At 35.5% G+C, this 18,498-nt stretch overlaps 1 protein-coding gene and 1 long non-coding RNA gene across 2 annotated transcripts; one reads left to right on the top strand and one right to left on the bottom strand.

Moving 5' to 3' along the window:
- Positions 1–4,569: 4,569 nt before the first annotated feature.
- Positions 4,570–8,066, top strand: LOC125653951 (uncharacterized). Its single transcript, XR_007362142.2, has 2 exons — positions 4,570–5,589; positions 5,886–8,066. It is a non-coding gene; the product is annotated as an uncharacterized LOC125653951 (long non-coding RNA).
- Positions 8,067–9,290: 1,224 nt separating this feature from the next.
- Positions 9,291–13,803, bottom strand: LOC125653934 (uncharacterized). The gene is made up of 4 exons (XM_048883617.2): positions 13,402–13,803; positions 10,917–11,037; positions 10,242–10,396; positions 9,291–10,090 (listed from the first exon to the last, which is right to left on the bottom strand). Exons 1-4 carry the CDS (start codon positions 13,478–13,480, stop codon positions 9,918–9,920), a joined length of 528 nt encoding a protein of 175 aa, XP_048739574.1. The 5' UTR covers positions 13,481–13,803; the 3' UTR covers positions 9,291–9,917.
- Between the last annotated feature and the right edge of the window lie 4,695 nt (positions 13,804–18,498).

The raw sequence follows: 18,498 nt of genomic DNA on the forward strand, positions 1-18,498 counted from the left end.
ATGAATATGACAACTGTTAGGCAGTTTATCCCGTATTGTAAGACTAAAATGATACTAACAAAATCAAACAAGTTTAATAAAGATTTTGGAAGCATAGCAATACGATAAAATACACCCACGCTGGCCCGATACGTAGAGGTGTCAACACCCATTGATCAGGTTATACCTGGATTATGATATATTTCAGATGTATACCTTGGGGTCAGGTGGGGTAAGGGAATAAAGGAAATGCTAGTGACTGTTAATAGGGACATTTGATCTGCGTATGGTAAAAACATGCTATGAACATCTCTGTCAAAAAAATAAGAGAAAATACAAATAAACAACAAATATGTACATTGGAAAACGGAAATTGGGATCATTCCTAATGCTATGGGTGTTATTGTGGAAAGGGTGAAAGATTACTGAAGCTTAATACTGGTAAGGTGTTTACGCTAATTAACACTAACTAATGGGATATAGGTATTCATCGCTAGATGCAATGACAATATAATATAGTTATTATAAATGTTTGTATAGATAAATTAACAAAGAACATGAGCTGTCAGACATTATCAGCTGGTATGAATAGAGTATTATACATACTAGGTAGTGCACGATGTATGAATAACCACAGTGGTCTATGTAGAGCCACTCTCTTTCATCACGTGACCAAAGGGGACCAGGTCCGACTCCTTCCGGATCGTGTAAGTCCTATCCCCATTGTCACGGACGCTGATCTTACCATTTGATGACCATGCCTGCTTTAACTTGTGTTCTCGACAGAGCTGCCTACACAGGTAGAGAAGACGATCACGATATTTGGTAAGATCTTCATTAATTGCGATATGCCTAGTTTCAGTTTGCTTACGCAGTTTCTTTGCGTCCTTCATCAATGAAAACTTCACATTAGTAGTGCGAAGTCTGACAATAATTTGTCTCGGTGAATTCCTTTGTTTCCGAGGATCGCCAGCGCGGTGGGACGTCACGATATCGGTGGGTGCAAGTGGAACTCCCGCGGATGATGTAACTTTAAGAGGTTTTCCAGTAGTTGATTCATCGTGTGATTCAGGTATTCCGGAAACTCGGATGAGAGGTCGACGGCCGTACTGCTCTAATTCATCAACCTGGAGACGTAGATCTTCGTTTTACTTACGTAGTTGGGTCATCTCTGTCCGTATAGGTTCCACCATCTCCTGAATTATTCCCTGAATCTCCTCTCTGATGGAAAGTCTGACATATGCGCTAACTGCATCAGACAGATACTGTAAGATGCTGAGGATTGACTATATATGGTGTTGGGTAACCAAACTGTGGGGGTGGGTGTTGCATCATTGGCGAGGTTTTGGAATAATTAAGGAGTAGACTTACAAACCGAAGCTCCAAGTTGGTTGGACGTACCCTCCATACCAGAATTGTTCAGAGATCCCTCAAAGTTTTTTACTTACAATATCCGAGTATGTAAGCGAAAGATCACTTAAGTTACGTTTGTTCTAATCACACATACTACAGGACACAGACGTGGGGATAATGTTCAGCTTCGATGATGAATAGTGTTCATATAAAGCTCACATACCTCAATCTAAAATAAAGAAAACTTCCAAAAACCTTCAATATCACAATTCAAACTCTTGTAAAATGCCCATAATGCTTCTCAAAGTTTGGGCTCACCAATGTAATCAGACATTTCACCCCAAATCCACCGTTTAGCACAAAAATTACATTTTTTTTTTTGTAGGAGCAACTGTTGAGCGCTGCAATACAACAAGGGGCACAACAATATCTATGTTGAAATATCAACTAATCGAGGAGCTCCCATAATTTTTTTGGATGAAAAACAAAACATTCGATCATCCGTGCCGATTTCGAAAAACGGACACAATAACCAATCAAAATACATTGTGTTTTCGATTATTGCGTTTGACGAGAAGAAACGACGTGTATTCATAATTTTGCCCTTAAATTGTCGCACTGGACAAAAGCTACCATTATAAACACATTCGCAATATTACTGAGTTTCAAATTGTGAAATTATGAACGACTGTTCATTTTGTCTTTGGTCAACTATTCGGCGGGACGGATTACAATTTACATAAGGAACATCTACTTTGGAGCTGCATGTGACTTCCTTCAAGTTTTATTTACTGTGCCTGTATACGACATCAATAGATATAACATATCTAAAGCACACAATTCTTAAATTCTTTTGAATTAAAGATATATCGTTCATTCAATGGCCGTAAGCGCCGAGCATAGGCCTAAATGGAGCCCTTCACCGGTCTTGGTGACGTCTCCATGTGAGTGTAAAATTCTCGAGCAAGACGTTTTAAAAGCAGGATACATAGCTCTTATCCTTGGACGAATTTGGCTCCACTATTTTGGCACGCTGTTTTTGGCTATATTTAGCTCTAAAACTTCATAGTTATTTCGGATTTCAAACATTTCGGTTGAGCATCACTGAAGAGACATTATTTGTCGAAATGCGCATCTGGTGCATCAAAATTGGTACCGTATCAGTTTTAGATACAATCGTTCATTCAATTCATGTGCACAAAAATTCAATCACGCATTTAAAAAGTCCTTCCTCTATATTATATTATCTAATTGTGATTCCCCGCTCGGTTTCATCTAGTGTACGTCTAAAATGATTCTGAATCTGAAATATTTGGGGGGGGGGGCTGAATCTGGATTTTTTTCTGGTTGTTGACTTGGAATATCCAAATAATTTTCATGATAATCAGTGATTATTACTTTGCCCCCGAAAACAAGATCATTACGGACAAAATGTTATCGCCTCACACTCCGTTATTTTAAAAGAAAGGAATTTACATTGAAAGACGTAGAAATTTCTCTAATTTTGTTTCAGATCTGGAAAGAAAAAGTATGTCTTGCATTGCCTAAATTTGAAATATTATTTTGTCAGTAGAGCTCAAACTGACAGGGTTCTAAAATTTATCCAATTTCTTTGGTTAAAATCTTCCATAGATTTTAACACACAAAAAGATCACAAGCAAAGTACTATTGCGAAAAAGATTTTGAAGCATTGCTGGTTGTTGTATCCTTGTTTAACGTCCCACTCGAGATTTGTTTCACTTATATGGCGAAGTCACCATTACTGGTGAAGGGCTATAAAAGAAGTATAGCACAATTGGTATGCAATTTCGCCTACATAAATACTTTTTTCCTGAATATAATTTTTTACAAATATTCTGCCATACAATGTCAGTTTATACTTGTGTTTACCCAAATTACTCAATAAAGATATCTATATGTTGATAGTATCTTTATTTGATAAGCATAAACATCACCGTGATTATATAGAGTATATAGTAGATGTAACGTAATGGGCCTAAAAAATTACAAACTGTTGCAAAAGGCCACTTTAACATGTCTAAGCCAGAAATAAAACACTGAAATTGTTTTACTTGAGTATGGCTGTACATAAGTCCATTTGAGGAAATTTGGTTTAAGGTGACCTTCTTGTTGAAAATGGCTAAAATATTTATAAAAATCATTTCTCAAAATTTACCTTGAGATTTAGCAGCCTATAAAACGTGAAACCTTGAAACTTACATGCCTGGGTGTCCTAGTGGTTTAGGTGCTCGGTAATCTTACACTGAAAGTATACATTCCGAGTTCAAGTCCGATATTTTCCCACTCTATTTTTATGCCCCCGAGATCGAAGATCAGGGGTCATATTGTTTTTGTCCTGTCTGTAATTCTATCATCCTGTCTGAAACTTTTTTTTTTATTTATTATTTTTTTATTTCACAAACATTGACATAAGACAGAAGAACATTTGCCATTTTTTCTAACCACTTTCACACACTTTCATACTCACACTCATACATTTGTTGGTAAGTGCTTGCATTTTTATTATAATTGTAAGAGAAAAATGATAACAATACAGAGCTTGAGTAAATAGATAAAAGTACATGTGGCTTCAAAAGTAGGGGGGGGAACATTGCTTGAAATAGCAAAATTATGATTTTTTTAAGTTGTCAAAAAGTGTTTTCCATACATGCCAGGTATTTTCAAATTTTTGTATTTCTAAATTCTGATACGCAATACATTTTTCAACCTCCTGTCTGAAACTTTAACCTTAAAGCTTGCTAATAACTTTTGAACAGCAAGTGCTAGAGCTTTGATATTTCACCTGAGTATTCCTTGTGACAAGACCTTTTCGTGGGTACCAACATTTTCTACCCTGTGACCTTGACCTTGGGGTTTGACCTGCTTTTTGAAAATTTTAACCTTGCTAATAACTTTTGAACAGTAAGTGCTTTAGCTTTGGTATTTCCAGTGAGTATTCCTAGTGACCTTTCCATGGGTACTAAATCTTTTGACCTTGATATATGACTTACTTTTAATTTTTTTGTGTACATTGGTCATAACTTCTAAATGGCAAATATTAGAACTTTCATATTCTTGTGACAAGATCTTTCTACTGGTAATAAGATATGTGTCGTTGTGACATTGGCCATCTTTGGAATTGACTACTATCGGGGACATTTATTGTTTCACAAACACATCTTGTTTTTTTTGGGGGGGTGGGGTGGTGGTGCTTTTTTTTGGATTGTTTTCGGGGGGGGGGTGCGTGCGTGCGTGTGTGTAAATGTGATACATGTATTTTAACAAATATTAGTCATTTTCATCATAACTTCGCAAGTTACGACTCAAAGTAAAGGAATTTATTCCAATATCACTGTAGTTCCGTTTGTTTACACTAGCCTGTTCCTGTGTGCACCGGATTTTCAAACCGTAATGTGGATGACGAAAAGCTAAACAAATACAACAAGAAAGGGGGCACACATGTACAACATGTAACAAGTAAACATACACATGTAGGTCAAGGGAGGAAAATAACTGTTATAATACAGATTGACTTCTCAAAAGTAAATATAAAAACGCCTGTAGCAACTGTCATATAATGTTTAGGCAAAGCTAAACACTCGAAATATCAACCAAAGGCAAATGAACTGATGAAATCTATCGAAGATGCTGCTGCCATGTCAGAAAAAGACAGTGAGCTAAGTAATGCCATGTGTAAAGGGTTGATGTGTGATATGAACGCACCTATGAAAATATTATATTGTACTGTTCATCATTCCACATAGGAACATGGTTTATTGATTAAAGAACGACTCATATAAATGTCAGTAATGCTAAACTGCAGCTGTTATCTATCTTGGTTAACGGAACATTAAAAACGTTGGCCTATATTTAAAAATAACACGCCAGTCTATTATTGGAAACCGGTGCTTTTCCTTTAGATTTCAGAGTCGGCCGTTTCGTCAGCAAGAGCGCTATACCTCTTTAGGCCTATCATCGGCGCTTTCAGCCGTTGAGCAGGGAGGGATCTTCATCGTGCCACACCTGCTGTGACACGGGACCTCGGTTTTGCAGTCTCATCCAAAGGACCGCCCATTCAGTCGCCTCTTACGACAGACAAGGGGTACTAAGGACCTATTCTAACCCGGAACCCCATGGATTTTTTTTTTTTTTTTTTTTTTTTACAAATTGATGAATAATTCTGTCTTTGAAAAAACAAACCACGGAAAGTGAATGGGGATCGAATTGGTACACACTAAACGGAGATTACGTAATTAGGTGTGTGCCAAACCAAACTCTCTGTCCAGATCTTTAAACATTTAGTGATATATTGCCATCACTTTTATAAAAAATATATGTACTAAATCTCTGTATTTATACAATTGTGTAATTGTGATGAGAAATAAATTCAGTTCAGTTTAATGAAGATTTGTTGGCATTTAATCTTTAAAATCAACATTGTCCTCAACTGGCCTGTTCATGCAGGCTTTTGTATACTTGTTCTCTTTCAGCTACTCGTGTTTCAGTGTAATATAATTCACTAATGGAAAAGGGTTTAATTCTTCTATTCATAGGCAAAGTTCATAGGGAAATTCAAACAGTCGATTATTTTAAGACATCTTATTTTGAAGAAGAACACGAATGGTAAAATTCTTAGCAAAGATAAATGCGGGTCGAGAGAACACCGACCGAAGAATTGTATGGCGTGCGGTTTTGGAGGAAAAGAAAAGAAAACCGCAAAAGTGGTTAGAAAGCAATAGTTGACATATATTTGAAAACAAACTCTTTGATAATAGCTCCACGAGACATTCTATGAATATGATCAGGAGCTTCAATCACCCAGCTGTTTTCTGTTTCATTACGTAAAGCTTCTTAGATAATAGACGTCGAGTAATTGACGGAGACATATATACGTTGACCAATCGGCAAGATCAAATCCGAATGCAAACATTTGATACCTTTTTTTTTTCATTTTTAATTGTAAATAATGCTTTGCGTTTACACAAGAACATTTTTTACTTTATTATGCCAAGGAACTGTGTATTTTGTTATCATATTTATGTACATAGATTTTTGAAATTATATAAAATGTTGACTTATGTCCATAATGAAAAAAAAAATGAAATATAATGTACAGTGGTCAATCTCATAACCTATAGAATACAAAATTAAGAGTCGGGCAAACATGACCCCTGGATATACCTGGTCGGGATATTATATATGTTTGAATTTCCATGGACACAAATGTTGCTCAATTATTAGCTGACCTGGATTTTTGTATTCTTTTAAAGCAGAATTTATCTTCTACATATGAGAAAAAAAATATCTTGATGTTGCCTTCAAGTCGAGTTTTATCAACAACACTCATTTTCACTTGCATGTCGATTCGGTATGTCCCAGTAAACTCGAATAAAAGACACCACGGAATTTTCCATATCTGCTTCATACCTTTTCCACATCCATAGCGTAAGAGTGTGTAATGGTCAAGAACAGAGACTATGACCCCCTCTGCTGGGCGTCATAACATAGTATAGGTCGACAGGGGACGTTGTATCACATTGTTTGTGAAAATTACAAAGGCCTGCTTTTGTTCTGTCCAATTCTATACATCCTTAAATACGCGACAAGCACCTAACAAATAAGTTGATGTTACAGGGGTTTCATCAGGGGCGGATCCAGGAATTTGCGGTTACGGGGGGCGCCATGCACTTTATGAGGCAGTGGGTCCAGGGCGAAGCCCTCGTGGGGCTCCAGGGGGGCGAAGCCCCCGGAATCGCCTGGATTTTTAAGATTTTATGGGGCTTGAAATATTTCTCCTATTTAGTCATTTGTACTATTTTCTATCATTTTTTAAAGGTGAAATTAATAAAATGACCCAAATTTTAGTTCTCCTAATAAAGTAATTCAAGAAATCACAAGATTTTGTAATTTATTTCTCCGGGAGTTGAAGAAATTATTGCTTCTTTTATCGTTTAGTACATTTTCCGAAGCAAGATACCGTGATTTACCTTAAATTTGAAAATTTAGGGTGGGGGGTGGTTGTGCCCCCTCTCAATCCGCCACTGTTTATTAGTCTCGTTTAACGTTGTTCCACACTCCTGTGACGTCATAAGATTTTGTAAAGTCAATAATTTAATGACTGGAACATAAATTTTGTTGGAGTCTTTTTCAATAGTTATTGTAAAAAAATCTTGTTAGCCATAAAATATTTCTAAAGTCCTGGTTATATTTGAATAGTCAATGATGTGTTTCAAAATATTGAATCCAAGGACAATAACTCTGTTTTCATTAAATTATTTATCAAGTCCATTATGCAATAGATTTCCTATATTTTTCACAAACATTTTACCAAGGTGATAAGGAATTATTATCTATGTCTTTTCATGAAATTACATAAAATTTTAATCCATGAGTGGTTTTGAATAGCTCAGTTGTATGGTGCCAGACTTAGGTTTTTTTATGGGGGTATACATACTCTGGAAGCTATAGATTTGAAATTATTAAGGAAAGGTATGGATTTTTTTTTCATAAATAACTATACCAGATGTACATCTACTAATATAAACAGAAAAAATGATATGTAAACCATGCTATAGGGAAATTGTGTCCATATTTGTTTGTTTTTTAACATTTTGGAGAATAAGGCTAATTCAATAATTTTGCACTTATTATACTAAAACTTGATGAACATATTGAAAATGACATGTGTTTTAGTTATTGACATGATTCCTGATAAATAAATGCAATTTAAATTTTTTGTTTTGTTTTTATTTTAAAATAACAACAGATAACTGTTTCCAATGAATTTCATAAAAATCTACATAGGGGTACATTACTTCAGTAGTGTCTGTAATGAAAATTAATATGGAAATCCTTAACTAATTTGCATTTTCTCATTACTCTGAATGTTAATCTATTGATTCCAAACAAAAAAAGGCTACCTAAACCCCAAAAATCCAGGACTAAGGACCCACCTTAAAATTAGTATTTCGCAATTCTATGGTCATTATAGTAATATAGTTTGCAAATACAAGCTATCACTGAGTCGAATTTTGTATTACGTGTCTAATAAAAATTGTCAGGCCGCCCTTTGCCTAATGATTTTGACTACGGACTACTCCGTTTACATGATTTAAGATTAGGACTCACGGAGGGTGTGATCGGTCAACAGGGGATGCTCACTAGCTCTTGATCCCACCCTTGGTATATCAAGGGGTTCGCGTTTGCCCTTTTCTTAATTTTGTTTTCTTTATAGGAAATACGATATTGATAACTGTTCCTCACCTTCACTTGTTCACCAAGAGATTATACCGCAAAAAATCTCTAACTCTCATTCACTCGTTCACTGTCATTAGATAAGGACGATTACAAAAACATGATCTTAGATATGAATCCTATTCATAATCAGGTCAAGATACCTCCTTAGTTTATATTAGGACAAGTCTGGTATGTCCTAACTGTAGGATATATATGTATGCAAGTTAGGACAGATGCAATGGCCTCAGTTAGGACTAAGATATCTTTAGATTTGTCTTAGCTCTAAGACGGCTTCCATAACATGCCTATAGGTCAACAAACTTTGTTAAAAAATGAAAAATGAAAAGAAAAAAAAACACGTTTAAAGCGCGTAAAATAATTTTAGAGATAATAATATATCATGTGTAAATACTGCAGGGTGTAATAACATTCGAAAATAATTATAACCTTTTTAAAATTGCTAGAAAATACAAAGACTGTTTGAAGTTTTTCCCGTCATAATCAATGGGAATTATTTAATTTTCATATCGCGAAATCTTGCAGTTTTGTTACTTTGTGTCGTGCTTAAAAATATACAACCACTGACTTTTTTGTTGAGACTGACGGAAGTACTAATATACTAACAATCCATGACACGTGTTATTGACTGAGGCAAAGCACTTAGAAGTGCTAATGTGTAAGGTTTGTTGTTTATATGTAGAAGACAAAGCACTTAGAATTGCTAATGTGTAAGGTTTGTTGTTTATATGTAGAAGAAACATAAAAACAGTATATAAATGCAAAACGTTAACAATTTCATGAACATGTAACAAACAGTTACTCGTCACACTCCACTGATCAGTGGGTTACACTCGAACAAGTCACTCGTATCAATGTGCATGAATGAAAAGTATTCACTTTTAATACTGCGGGTGAGTATTCAAAGAAAACGATTGAGTACCATAAAGGTATTGCAGTAACTCACTGTAGACAGTAACATACGATCATATATATCACAGAGATTCCAATCTAGAAAGATTGCAGAGATTCAGGATTCGGACGGAGGCAATAAATAGTAAAAGTTAGCAATTCACCACAAACACGAAAGCAGTCCTCATAAACATCAGAAGCTGATTTTAAAATAAATCAAATATAAAAGAACCGGTGCGTGTGCAGCCAACTTGTCCTCCTTGTTATATATGTCTTGGTGTCGTCGTTTGAATAAGTGCAGAGAGAATTTCCGTTTCCGGTCCATGTTGAGAGTTGAAAAGTCACGATAAGTGCAGAATTACAGCGGCATACATCCGGGCGAGCATGCGGAGTCCCGAGTTTTCGTCACTCGTACTTAGGTGTGTATGCAGAGTATAGTATTACCGCGGCACATACCCGGGCGGATACGCGGGGTCAGACGGAGGGGGATAGGTGGGTTGGTATTGGAAAGCACCCGGGGGCGGCTGTTGTCCGTACAGGTTATTATATCCAGGCGGTGGTTCAAAATAGGCCGGACCTTTTCGTTCATGAAATTCCTGTCTTTTTTGAATGACTGAAATTCATAAAAATCAAGAAAAGTTGCAAAAAAATTCAAAATGTATTGATACATGTATGGTAATTATTAATATTTTCAACATGAGAGAGAGAGAGAGAGAGAGAGAGAGAGAGAGAGAGAGAGAGAGAGAGAAAGAGAGATTATTTACCGGAACTAGGTGTGTTCAGTTTGACTTGCACGGATGGTGCGCTCTTTGTTCCCGTGTTTCTGAAGTATTTATACCTTATCAAACACACGACAATTGTAATGAACACTATGGCACAGATCCCACCAATCACTGCTCCCGCGATTATTCCGGCGCTCCTGTAATTTATTTAATTTAAACAGTATTTTATTACGATAATTCATAATAGGATTGGACAGCAGACACTGCCTATATATAAGTTCTCTCCGTAACATATGAATTATCATATATATAATTATATATACATGTTGTCATACATGTATTTCATTCTTCTTTTTTTTTATCAATTTAGCGCTAAGTGACAAAATTACGTGTATTTGGTGCATCGTAAATACCCTATCACAAGTTTGGTAATTTTCCCATTAATATGAACGATTATCATAACGAATGAATATAAAAATGATAAAATGAAAACTTCGGAACTATGTGCTGTTGCGTAAACCATTTCCACTATCATACATACAGTATATAAGATAATGGTATTATACTTAAACTGGTATCATATAACGAACTGCCTAAAATTTCAATATTATAATCTTTCATCGGTTATCTATTGATAGTGTATATTTAAAATTCAGTGAGTCCACCATCATTATTATACAACCCTTATACTTTGCTAAGAACTAGTTTGATACATACGATGAACTTCCGGTGGTGCTGTATCCATAGTAACTGTAGTAGTAATAGCGGGAATAGTAATAATATCTGTAGGATCGGTAGTATCTAGATCCGCCCCTCCGATATGCGTCTACATTGTCAGCTATAAAACATTGAAAACAGAGTGATACGTTATTCAACAGAATTATTTTTCAGATGCACACAAAAACCCAGTTTAAAATAAGGTACGTTAATACAAAGTCGTGTAAACCAATGGGAGCCCTTTGGAGCACCAAATTAACATAAACTCAAATAATTGAAGATATTGAAGATTATTTGAAGATATCATCAATTCATTTGATGCGCGCAACAATTCAATTAAAGATCTCTTCAAATAATTAATGATATCTTCAATTCTGAATTATTGCACGCATTAATTGAATTGATGATAGCATTAATTCTTCAGCTGAATTGATGCGCGCTTTAATTGAATTAATGATCTCTTCAAATGAATTAATGATATCAACAATGAAATTGATGCGCACTACAATTCAATTGATGAGAGCATTAATTGAATTGATGCGCGCATTAATTCATTTGATGAGAGCAATAATTGATTTAATGCGCGCATTAATTCAATTAAAGAGAGCAATAATTGAATTGATGATATCTTCAAATAATTGAAGATATCTTCAATTATTTGAGTTTATGTTAATTTGGCGCTCCATACAGCCCTGTCACGGACATTGGATATGCAGTGATGGATCACTACCCCCACCCCCAGGCTTCCCTCGCTATTGTTGGTTGTTGGATACTTTTGTGCTCCCCACAAGGATATACTGGTAGTTAATTGATCTCGAGTCAATTCACTATATAAATTAATTAGCGGGGGGGGGGGGGGTCTAGGGGTTGTGGGTTGGAACACGGTTTGGTTGAATATTGTAAACAAAAATTGTCATTACACATGTACTTGAAATTTAGGGGTCTTCAACCCACCAACCCATTTTCGTGGTACAAACGGGTCGCATTCCCCCTTGATTTTTTTCTGAATCAGCCACTGAGATCATTTTGTTTTCAAAAGGTCACTGAGGTTCATGATTAGGTCACAACGCCGGTTTAAATCTAGGTCATTGAGGACAGGATATCGATAAGGTCACAAGGGTGGTTCAAAGTCTTAGAGGTCCCTTGTCACAGCAGAGATCAGATCCCTTCCTGCTCAAAGGTCGTACGCGCCGAGCATAGGCCTAAAATCGGCAATGGTGACGTCTCCATATCAGTGAAAGATTCTCAAGCGGGACGTTAAATAATATACAACCAATCACTATGTTCAAATATTTTTTAACCAAATAGCCGTGTGATCAGGACGATTCGGGTTATTGTTGTTATGAACCTCTTGTTTAGTGCGAACTAAATATGGTGTGGACTGTATAGCCTTTATCCTGGACTCCATGGTTTCTGAATATAGGATCCATAATTTATTTCTCTGATTTATATTACAAAAGATATACTCCCTATTATTATACATGTACACCTGAAGAAGTAAAGACGAGTATACTCAATCAGTTGTGATATTTTTATTATTATACTACCTGTGTAGATCTTTATATCTTTATTATACTACTACCTGTGTATATCTTTATTATACTACCTGTGTAGATCTTTATATCTTTATTATACTACTACCTGTGTAGATCTTTATTATACTACCTGTGTAGATCTTTATATCTTTATTATATTACCTGTGTAGATCTTTATGTTTTTATTATAGTACCTGTGTAGATTATTATATTTTTATTATACTACTACTTGTGTAGATTTTTATATTTTTATTATACCACTATTAGTGTAGATTTTTATATTTTTATTATACCACTATTAGTGTAGATTATTATATTTTTATTATACTACTACCTGTGTAGATCTTTATATTTTTATTATACTACTTCTTGTGTAGATCTTTATATTTTTATTATACTACTACCTGTGCAGATTTTTATTATACTACTACTTGTGTAGATTTTTATATTTTTATTATACTACTACTTGTGTAAATTTATACCTGGATTATATACATACACATCCTCTTCCCTACCCCCACCCACCCGTTTGTTAAAACATTCACCCATGTAGTAAATGCATCTTTATATCTTCCTCTATAGAAATATCTATAGATTCTAGCTTTGTTTTTGTAAATAAATTTAATCCCTGCTATTTCAAAATACGCCAATAAACTACATTGAATATTTTAATATATATGTATCGTGGGCTTCATAGCGTATGTTGCTATACGAATGGCGAGGAATAGATTTTTATATTTAAATGCACTATTTTCATTAATACCTAGCTAACTGAATGTTACAGAAGAGTTTACGTTCTGTATATACTGACATCTTACTCCACAGAGAGAACTCAATCTTATTCAATATGTCTAACTTGCACACAAACCAGCTACCGAATTAATCCGCGTACATAATACTGCATACTCGATTGATTAAAAAAACACAGGTAAAAAAAAAACCACTCTCACCTGAAAACAATACTAAGGATAATATCACTGATATTATCAATACTGTTATGCTGACCACGCCTTTTTCCAGATTCCCCATAATTCCCCGGGGGTTAGGTGTAGACGGACGGAGAGGGACTCAAAACGGACCCGGTACAGCTACGGTCGTGACGCCAGTGTTGATACGAGCATTGCTATGGTCGACCTATTGCGAAACTCTCTTTGTTCGCATTAAATCCCCCGTCCGGACTTCTGCGTGACGTACAGATGAGACTATACCAGTTACTAATAAACAAATTTACGCTACGTCACACCACCACTGACCTAGATATTGAAAGAATTTTAAATTTTATATAACGGTCATATCCATGTAGAAAGAAAAAAGTCGGTGCCCAGACTTGTTCGGATAATTTCGAAATGTGAATGTCGATCGATAATTAAGGACATTGGATACTCAGAAGAATATGCTGTTATAATTAATGAATTAGTTTGAAGAGTTTCTATTGTTGCTGAAGTGAATGTCTGGGGTGAAATATCCCCACTGCATGCATACCTATTCCTGCATTTTAATGATATACACGTGCACAGTTTTCGGTTTCTTCATAATTGATTTACATCGTTTAGATACCCTGAAATATGGATTTTTTATCTGGATTTTTATTATCATTGGTTTATCTACTGGTGTCAAATCTTCGTTTTATTTGCAATAACGCATGTCCCAGAAAAAAATCTCCAAACTATACAATTGTAATCCTATATTCAAAGCTAAAAAAAAAACCCACATTAATATAAAGAGCTTATTTCAAATGAAACAAATACATGTATATTACAAAATGATAGGAAAAGATTGTTGCTTAGAGGGGGTTGCATGAAAATTAAGACATTCTACAATCTCTCTCCCCCTCTTTCCACACACACACACACACACACACACACACACACACACACACACACACACACACATATATATATATATATATATATATATATATAAAATACATATACATACATACATATAGGCCTACATACAGGAACTGCGGTGAGGGGGGGGGGGGGCAACTTTATGGTGACGTCACGAAGATCGGAGAAGGGCTTCAAATTTAGGCCTATGATCGGCTCTTATGGTCATTGAGCAGTGAGGGGTCTTTAGCGTGCCACACCTACTGTGACACGGGACATGCATTTTTAAGGTCATCCCTGAGGACCCGTGACATTCACACCTGATACCGAGCGATTGGAGATGAAACTGTCTCTAACTGTTTGAAATAAAGCCTTAGATCTGTCGCGGCCGGGATTCGAACCCCGACCTTCCGCATGCGGGGCGAACGCTCTACAATGCAGGCGCGAATCTAGAAATTTTTCAAAGGGGGGGGGGGGGTTGAAGAGGAAATGCAGGGGCGGGTCCAGGAATTGCGGTTACGGGGGGGGGGAGCGCCACTTTACGAGGCAGGGGGTTTGGAAGCCGCCTTGAGGCTCCCAGTGGGTCCAGGGCGAAGCCCTGGTGAGGGCCCAGGGAGCGAAGCCCCCCAGAAGCTCCTGGATATTACAGATATCATAGGGCTTAAACTATATCTCCTATTTAAGTCATTTTTACTATATTCTATCATTCTTAATAAGGTGAAATTTGTAAAATGACACAAATTTTAAGGGTTTTGGGAAAAAAATTTAAGTTCTTCCAATGAAGTAATTCAAGAAATCAAAAAGATTGTGTCATTCATTTCTCCGGGAGTGCAAGAAATTATTGCTTCTTTTATCGTTTAGTACATTTGTATAAACAAGATACCACGAATTACCTTAAATTTGAAAATTTTAGGGGGAGAGCCGACTGCGCCCCCCCCCCCCTTAAATCCACCACTGAAATGAGAGTTGTTATAACAACTTAACAGGAATGCTATCAATTTGTATTTCTAAATTGAAATTTGGATTAATGTTATTGTGTAATTATCAGACGTAGATCTGTCACTCTTGAATTTAAAACGAATCCTGTTTTAAAATGCATTCCGATTTACTCCCAGTAATTCATTTTTTTAAAAATAAAAATGTAATATTACAGATACAAACTATTATAAAAGATAATATGAATAATCATCAACTGATAGAAATGACGCACAATTGTATAAACAATTTCCATCGCCTAGGTTTTTAATAACTCTATAGTCATTCTCTCTCTCTCTCTCTCTCTCTCTCTCTCTCTCTCTCTCTCTCTCTCTCTCTTTGCGAATCCGAAGGGGGGGATTGCAACTTAATGACAATAACAGTTCATTTACATATTTTATGTAAATACAAGTATATAACCAAAAATTTTCAGCAATTGCTATTTTGCGGTCTTTGATTCACCTCCCCTTTTGAGAGAATTTTCTGGATCCACCAATGATTTTGTTTTCAAGAAATACAACTCGTTTCATGCTACGAAAAATCTACCAGAGTTGTCTTTCTTTATGAAGCAGAAGACACTTGCTGTGAAAACGAAAATGGATGCCGTGAAGAACAGTTCATTTTGGGGATGTTTGCAAGTACTTAGTAAAAATGAATGTCGGGTACAGTGCTATTAGGTATTACTGAATATATCGTCTTGTTAATTATCTATATATGTGAGTTGCATAAAACAAATGTATAGGATTGTCAACCTTTACTTCGCCTGACGTAACTTTGAGTGCGTTTACACCAGTGGCGGATCCAAGCACAGGCACCTGAATTTCTGTCAATAAGTCGCTAGATAAAGCCAAAGATCGAAAAATCCTACCCCCTGTATTTATATATAGAGGGAGTAGGATTTTTCGATCTTTGGCTTTATTTAGCGACTTATTGACAGAAATTCAGGTGCCTGTGATCCAAGCAATATTGAAAGGGAGGGGTGGGACCTATGTGTGTACTTTTTTCCACCCAAAAAGGGGTTAAAGACCACGAAAGGAGAAAAATTACTTTCTTAAAAAAACCACTCAACCAACTCAGTCTGTGTGTATGGGGGGGGGGGGGGGGGGGGGGGGGGAGGGAGGGGGTTTACATGTAACCCACTGCATGTTTAGGCCAGGGGCGGATCCAGGAATTGTGGTTACGGGGGGCGCCACTTTATGAGGCAGTGGGTCCAGGAAGCTCCTGGATTTTGCAGATTACCAAATTTTAAGGTTTTTTTGGAAAAAATTAAGTTCTCCCAATAAAGTAATTCAAGAAATCAAAGGATTTTGTCATTTATTTCTCTGGGAGTGGAAGAAATTATTGCTTCTTTTATCGTTTAGTACATTTTCCGAAACAAGATACCGCGATTTACCTTAAATTTGAAAATTTTAGGGGGGGGGGGCGCCAACTGCGCCCCCCTCTAAATTCGCCACTGATGGCTGTCTGTTACTAGCAGTGTTAGGGAGAATGATGGAATGTTAAAAGGGGTTCGAAGTTTTAAATATAATTCATAATATTGGAAAATCTTTTTCTCAAGAACCACTGGGGTATGGTATGTCATTTGATGTAAAGGTTCAAGATGTTGTTTGGTATTTTGGCCTGTGTGTTGTAGGAGTAAGGACTATTAAAGGAGTATAGGAAATTTAAATTTACGTACACCAATGTGACCATCACCCATTAGTGTGGGGGAGTATAGAAGTCTAAAGGTTTATGTAGGAATGTATTTCAAAAGAATTCTTTCAAAATACATTCAAAATCCACACATGACATATATAAGTTGTAATGCCATATCCTCATGTAGACTAGTGTAGATTCCAGTTTGTTCATACCATAACTCCTGAGGTCTATTGAGCGCCAAATTAACATCAACTCAAATAATTGAAGATATCTTCAATTATTTGAAGATATCATCAATTCATTTGATGCGCACAACAAATGATATCTTCAATTCGGAATTATTGCGCGCATTAATTGAATTGATGATAGCATTAATTCTTCAGCTGAATTGATGCACGCTTTATTTGAATTAATGATATCAACAACTGAATTGATGCGCGCTACAATTCATTTGAAGAGAGCAATAATTGATATAATGCGTGCATTAAATCAATTGATGAGAGCAATAATTGAATTGATGCGCACATCAATATTCATATGATGAGAGCAATAATTAATTTAATGCATGCATTAATTCAATTATTGCTCTCTTCAATTGAATTGATGATATATTTAATTCATTTGAAGAGAGCAATAATTCTATTAGAGAGAGCAACTATATAATTAAAGATATCTTCAATTCAACATGTCCACAATTGAATAAATGATATCTTTAATTGAATTGTTGCTCTCTTTAAAAGAATTGATGCGCGCATTAATTCCTTATACAAAAGCATTGTAAATGATTTAAAGATATCTTCAATTGAATTAAAGAGATCATTAAATTATTTATACCGAGCTCTAAATTAATTATTGTGAGCAATATTTCTACTAAATTGATGCTCTCATCAAATGAATTGAAGAGAGCAATAATTGAATTAATGCACGCATCAAATCTATTATTGCTTTCATTAATTGAATTAATATGCGCATCAATTGAATTGAAGAGAGCTATAATTGAATTAATGCGCACATTAAATCAATTATTGCTCTCATTAATTTAATTGATGCGCGCATTAATTCAATTGATGAGAGCAATAATTGAATTGATGCGCACATTAATTTATTTGACGAGAGCAATAATTGAATTGAAGCATGCATTAATTCATTTGATGAGAGCAATAATTGATTTAATGCACGCATTAATTCAATTAAAGAGAGTAATAATTGAATTATTGATATCTTCAAATAATTTAAGGTATCTTCAATTATTTGATTTTTGTTAATTTGGCGCTCCATAGAGGTCAGGGTGAGGTCACAGAGGAAACTGTTTTCCTCTAAAGATAAATTTTCTATTTAGAAACCACAAATTTATAATTTTATAAATAGATATATGCAAGCATTATCTTGTACATTAAATTTGTGCACAACACGACTCTTGGGTTCAAGATGGGGTCATAACACTGTAACTCAGATGATCATGTAGATTACAGTTATTTCATGTTGAGATGACCCCTGGGGTTAGGATGGGGTAAAAAAGAGTTCTAATTATTACGTATGATTAATCTTGACATTTTTAATGAAAATCATTTCAAGGACCAAATGAATGCAATTCTTCAAATTTAT

The sequence above is a fragment of the Ostrea edulis genome, chromosome 7, assembly GCF_947568905.1.
Source record: "Ostrea edulis chromosome 7, xbOstEdul1.1, whole genome shotgun sequence".
Lineage (NCBI taxonomy): Eukaryota > Metazoa > Mollusca > Bivalvia > Ostreida > Ostreidae > Ostrea > Ostrea edulis.

Bases quoted from the DNA above. Each gene is read 5' to 3' on its own strand.
- LOC125653934 (XM_048883617.2), bottom strand. From the start codon at position 13,480: ATGGGGAATCTGGAAAAAGGCGTGGTCAGCATAACAGTATTGATAATA. The intron at 10,397-10,916 runs GTATGTATCAAA...AATAAATTACAG, and splicing joins AGCACCACCGGAAGTTCATC to GAGCGCCGGAATAATCGCGG. The intron at 10,091-10,241 runs GTAAATAATCTC...TATGAATTTCAG, and splicing joins ACTGAACACACCTAGTTCCG to TCATTCAAAAAAGACAGGAA.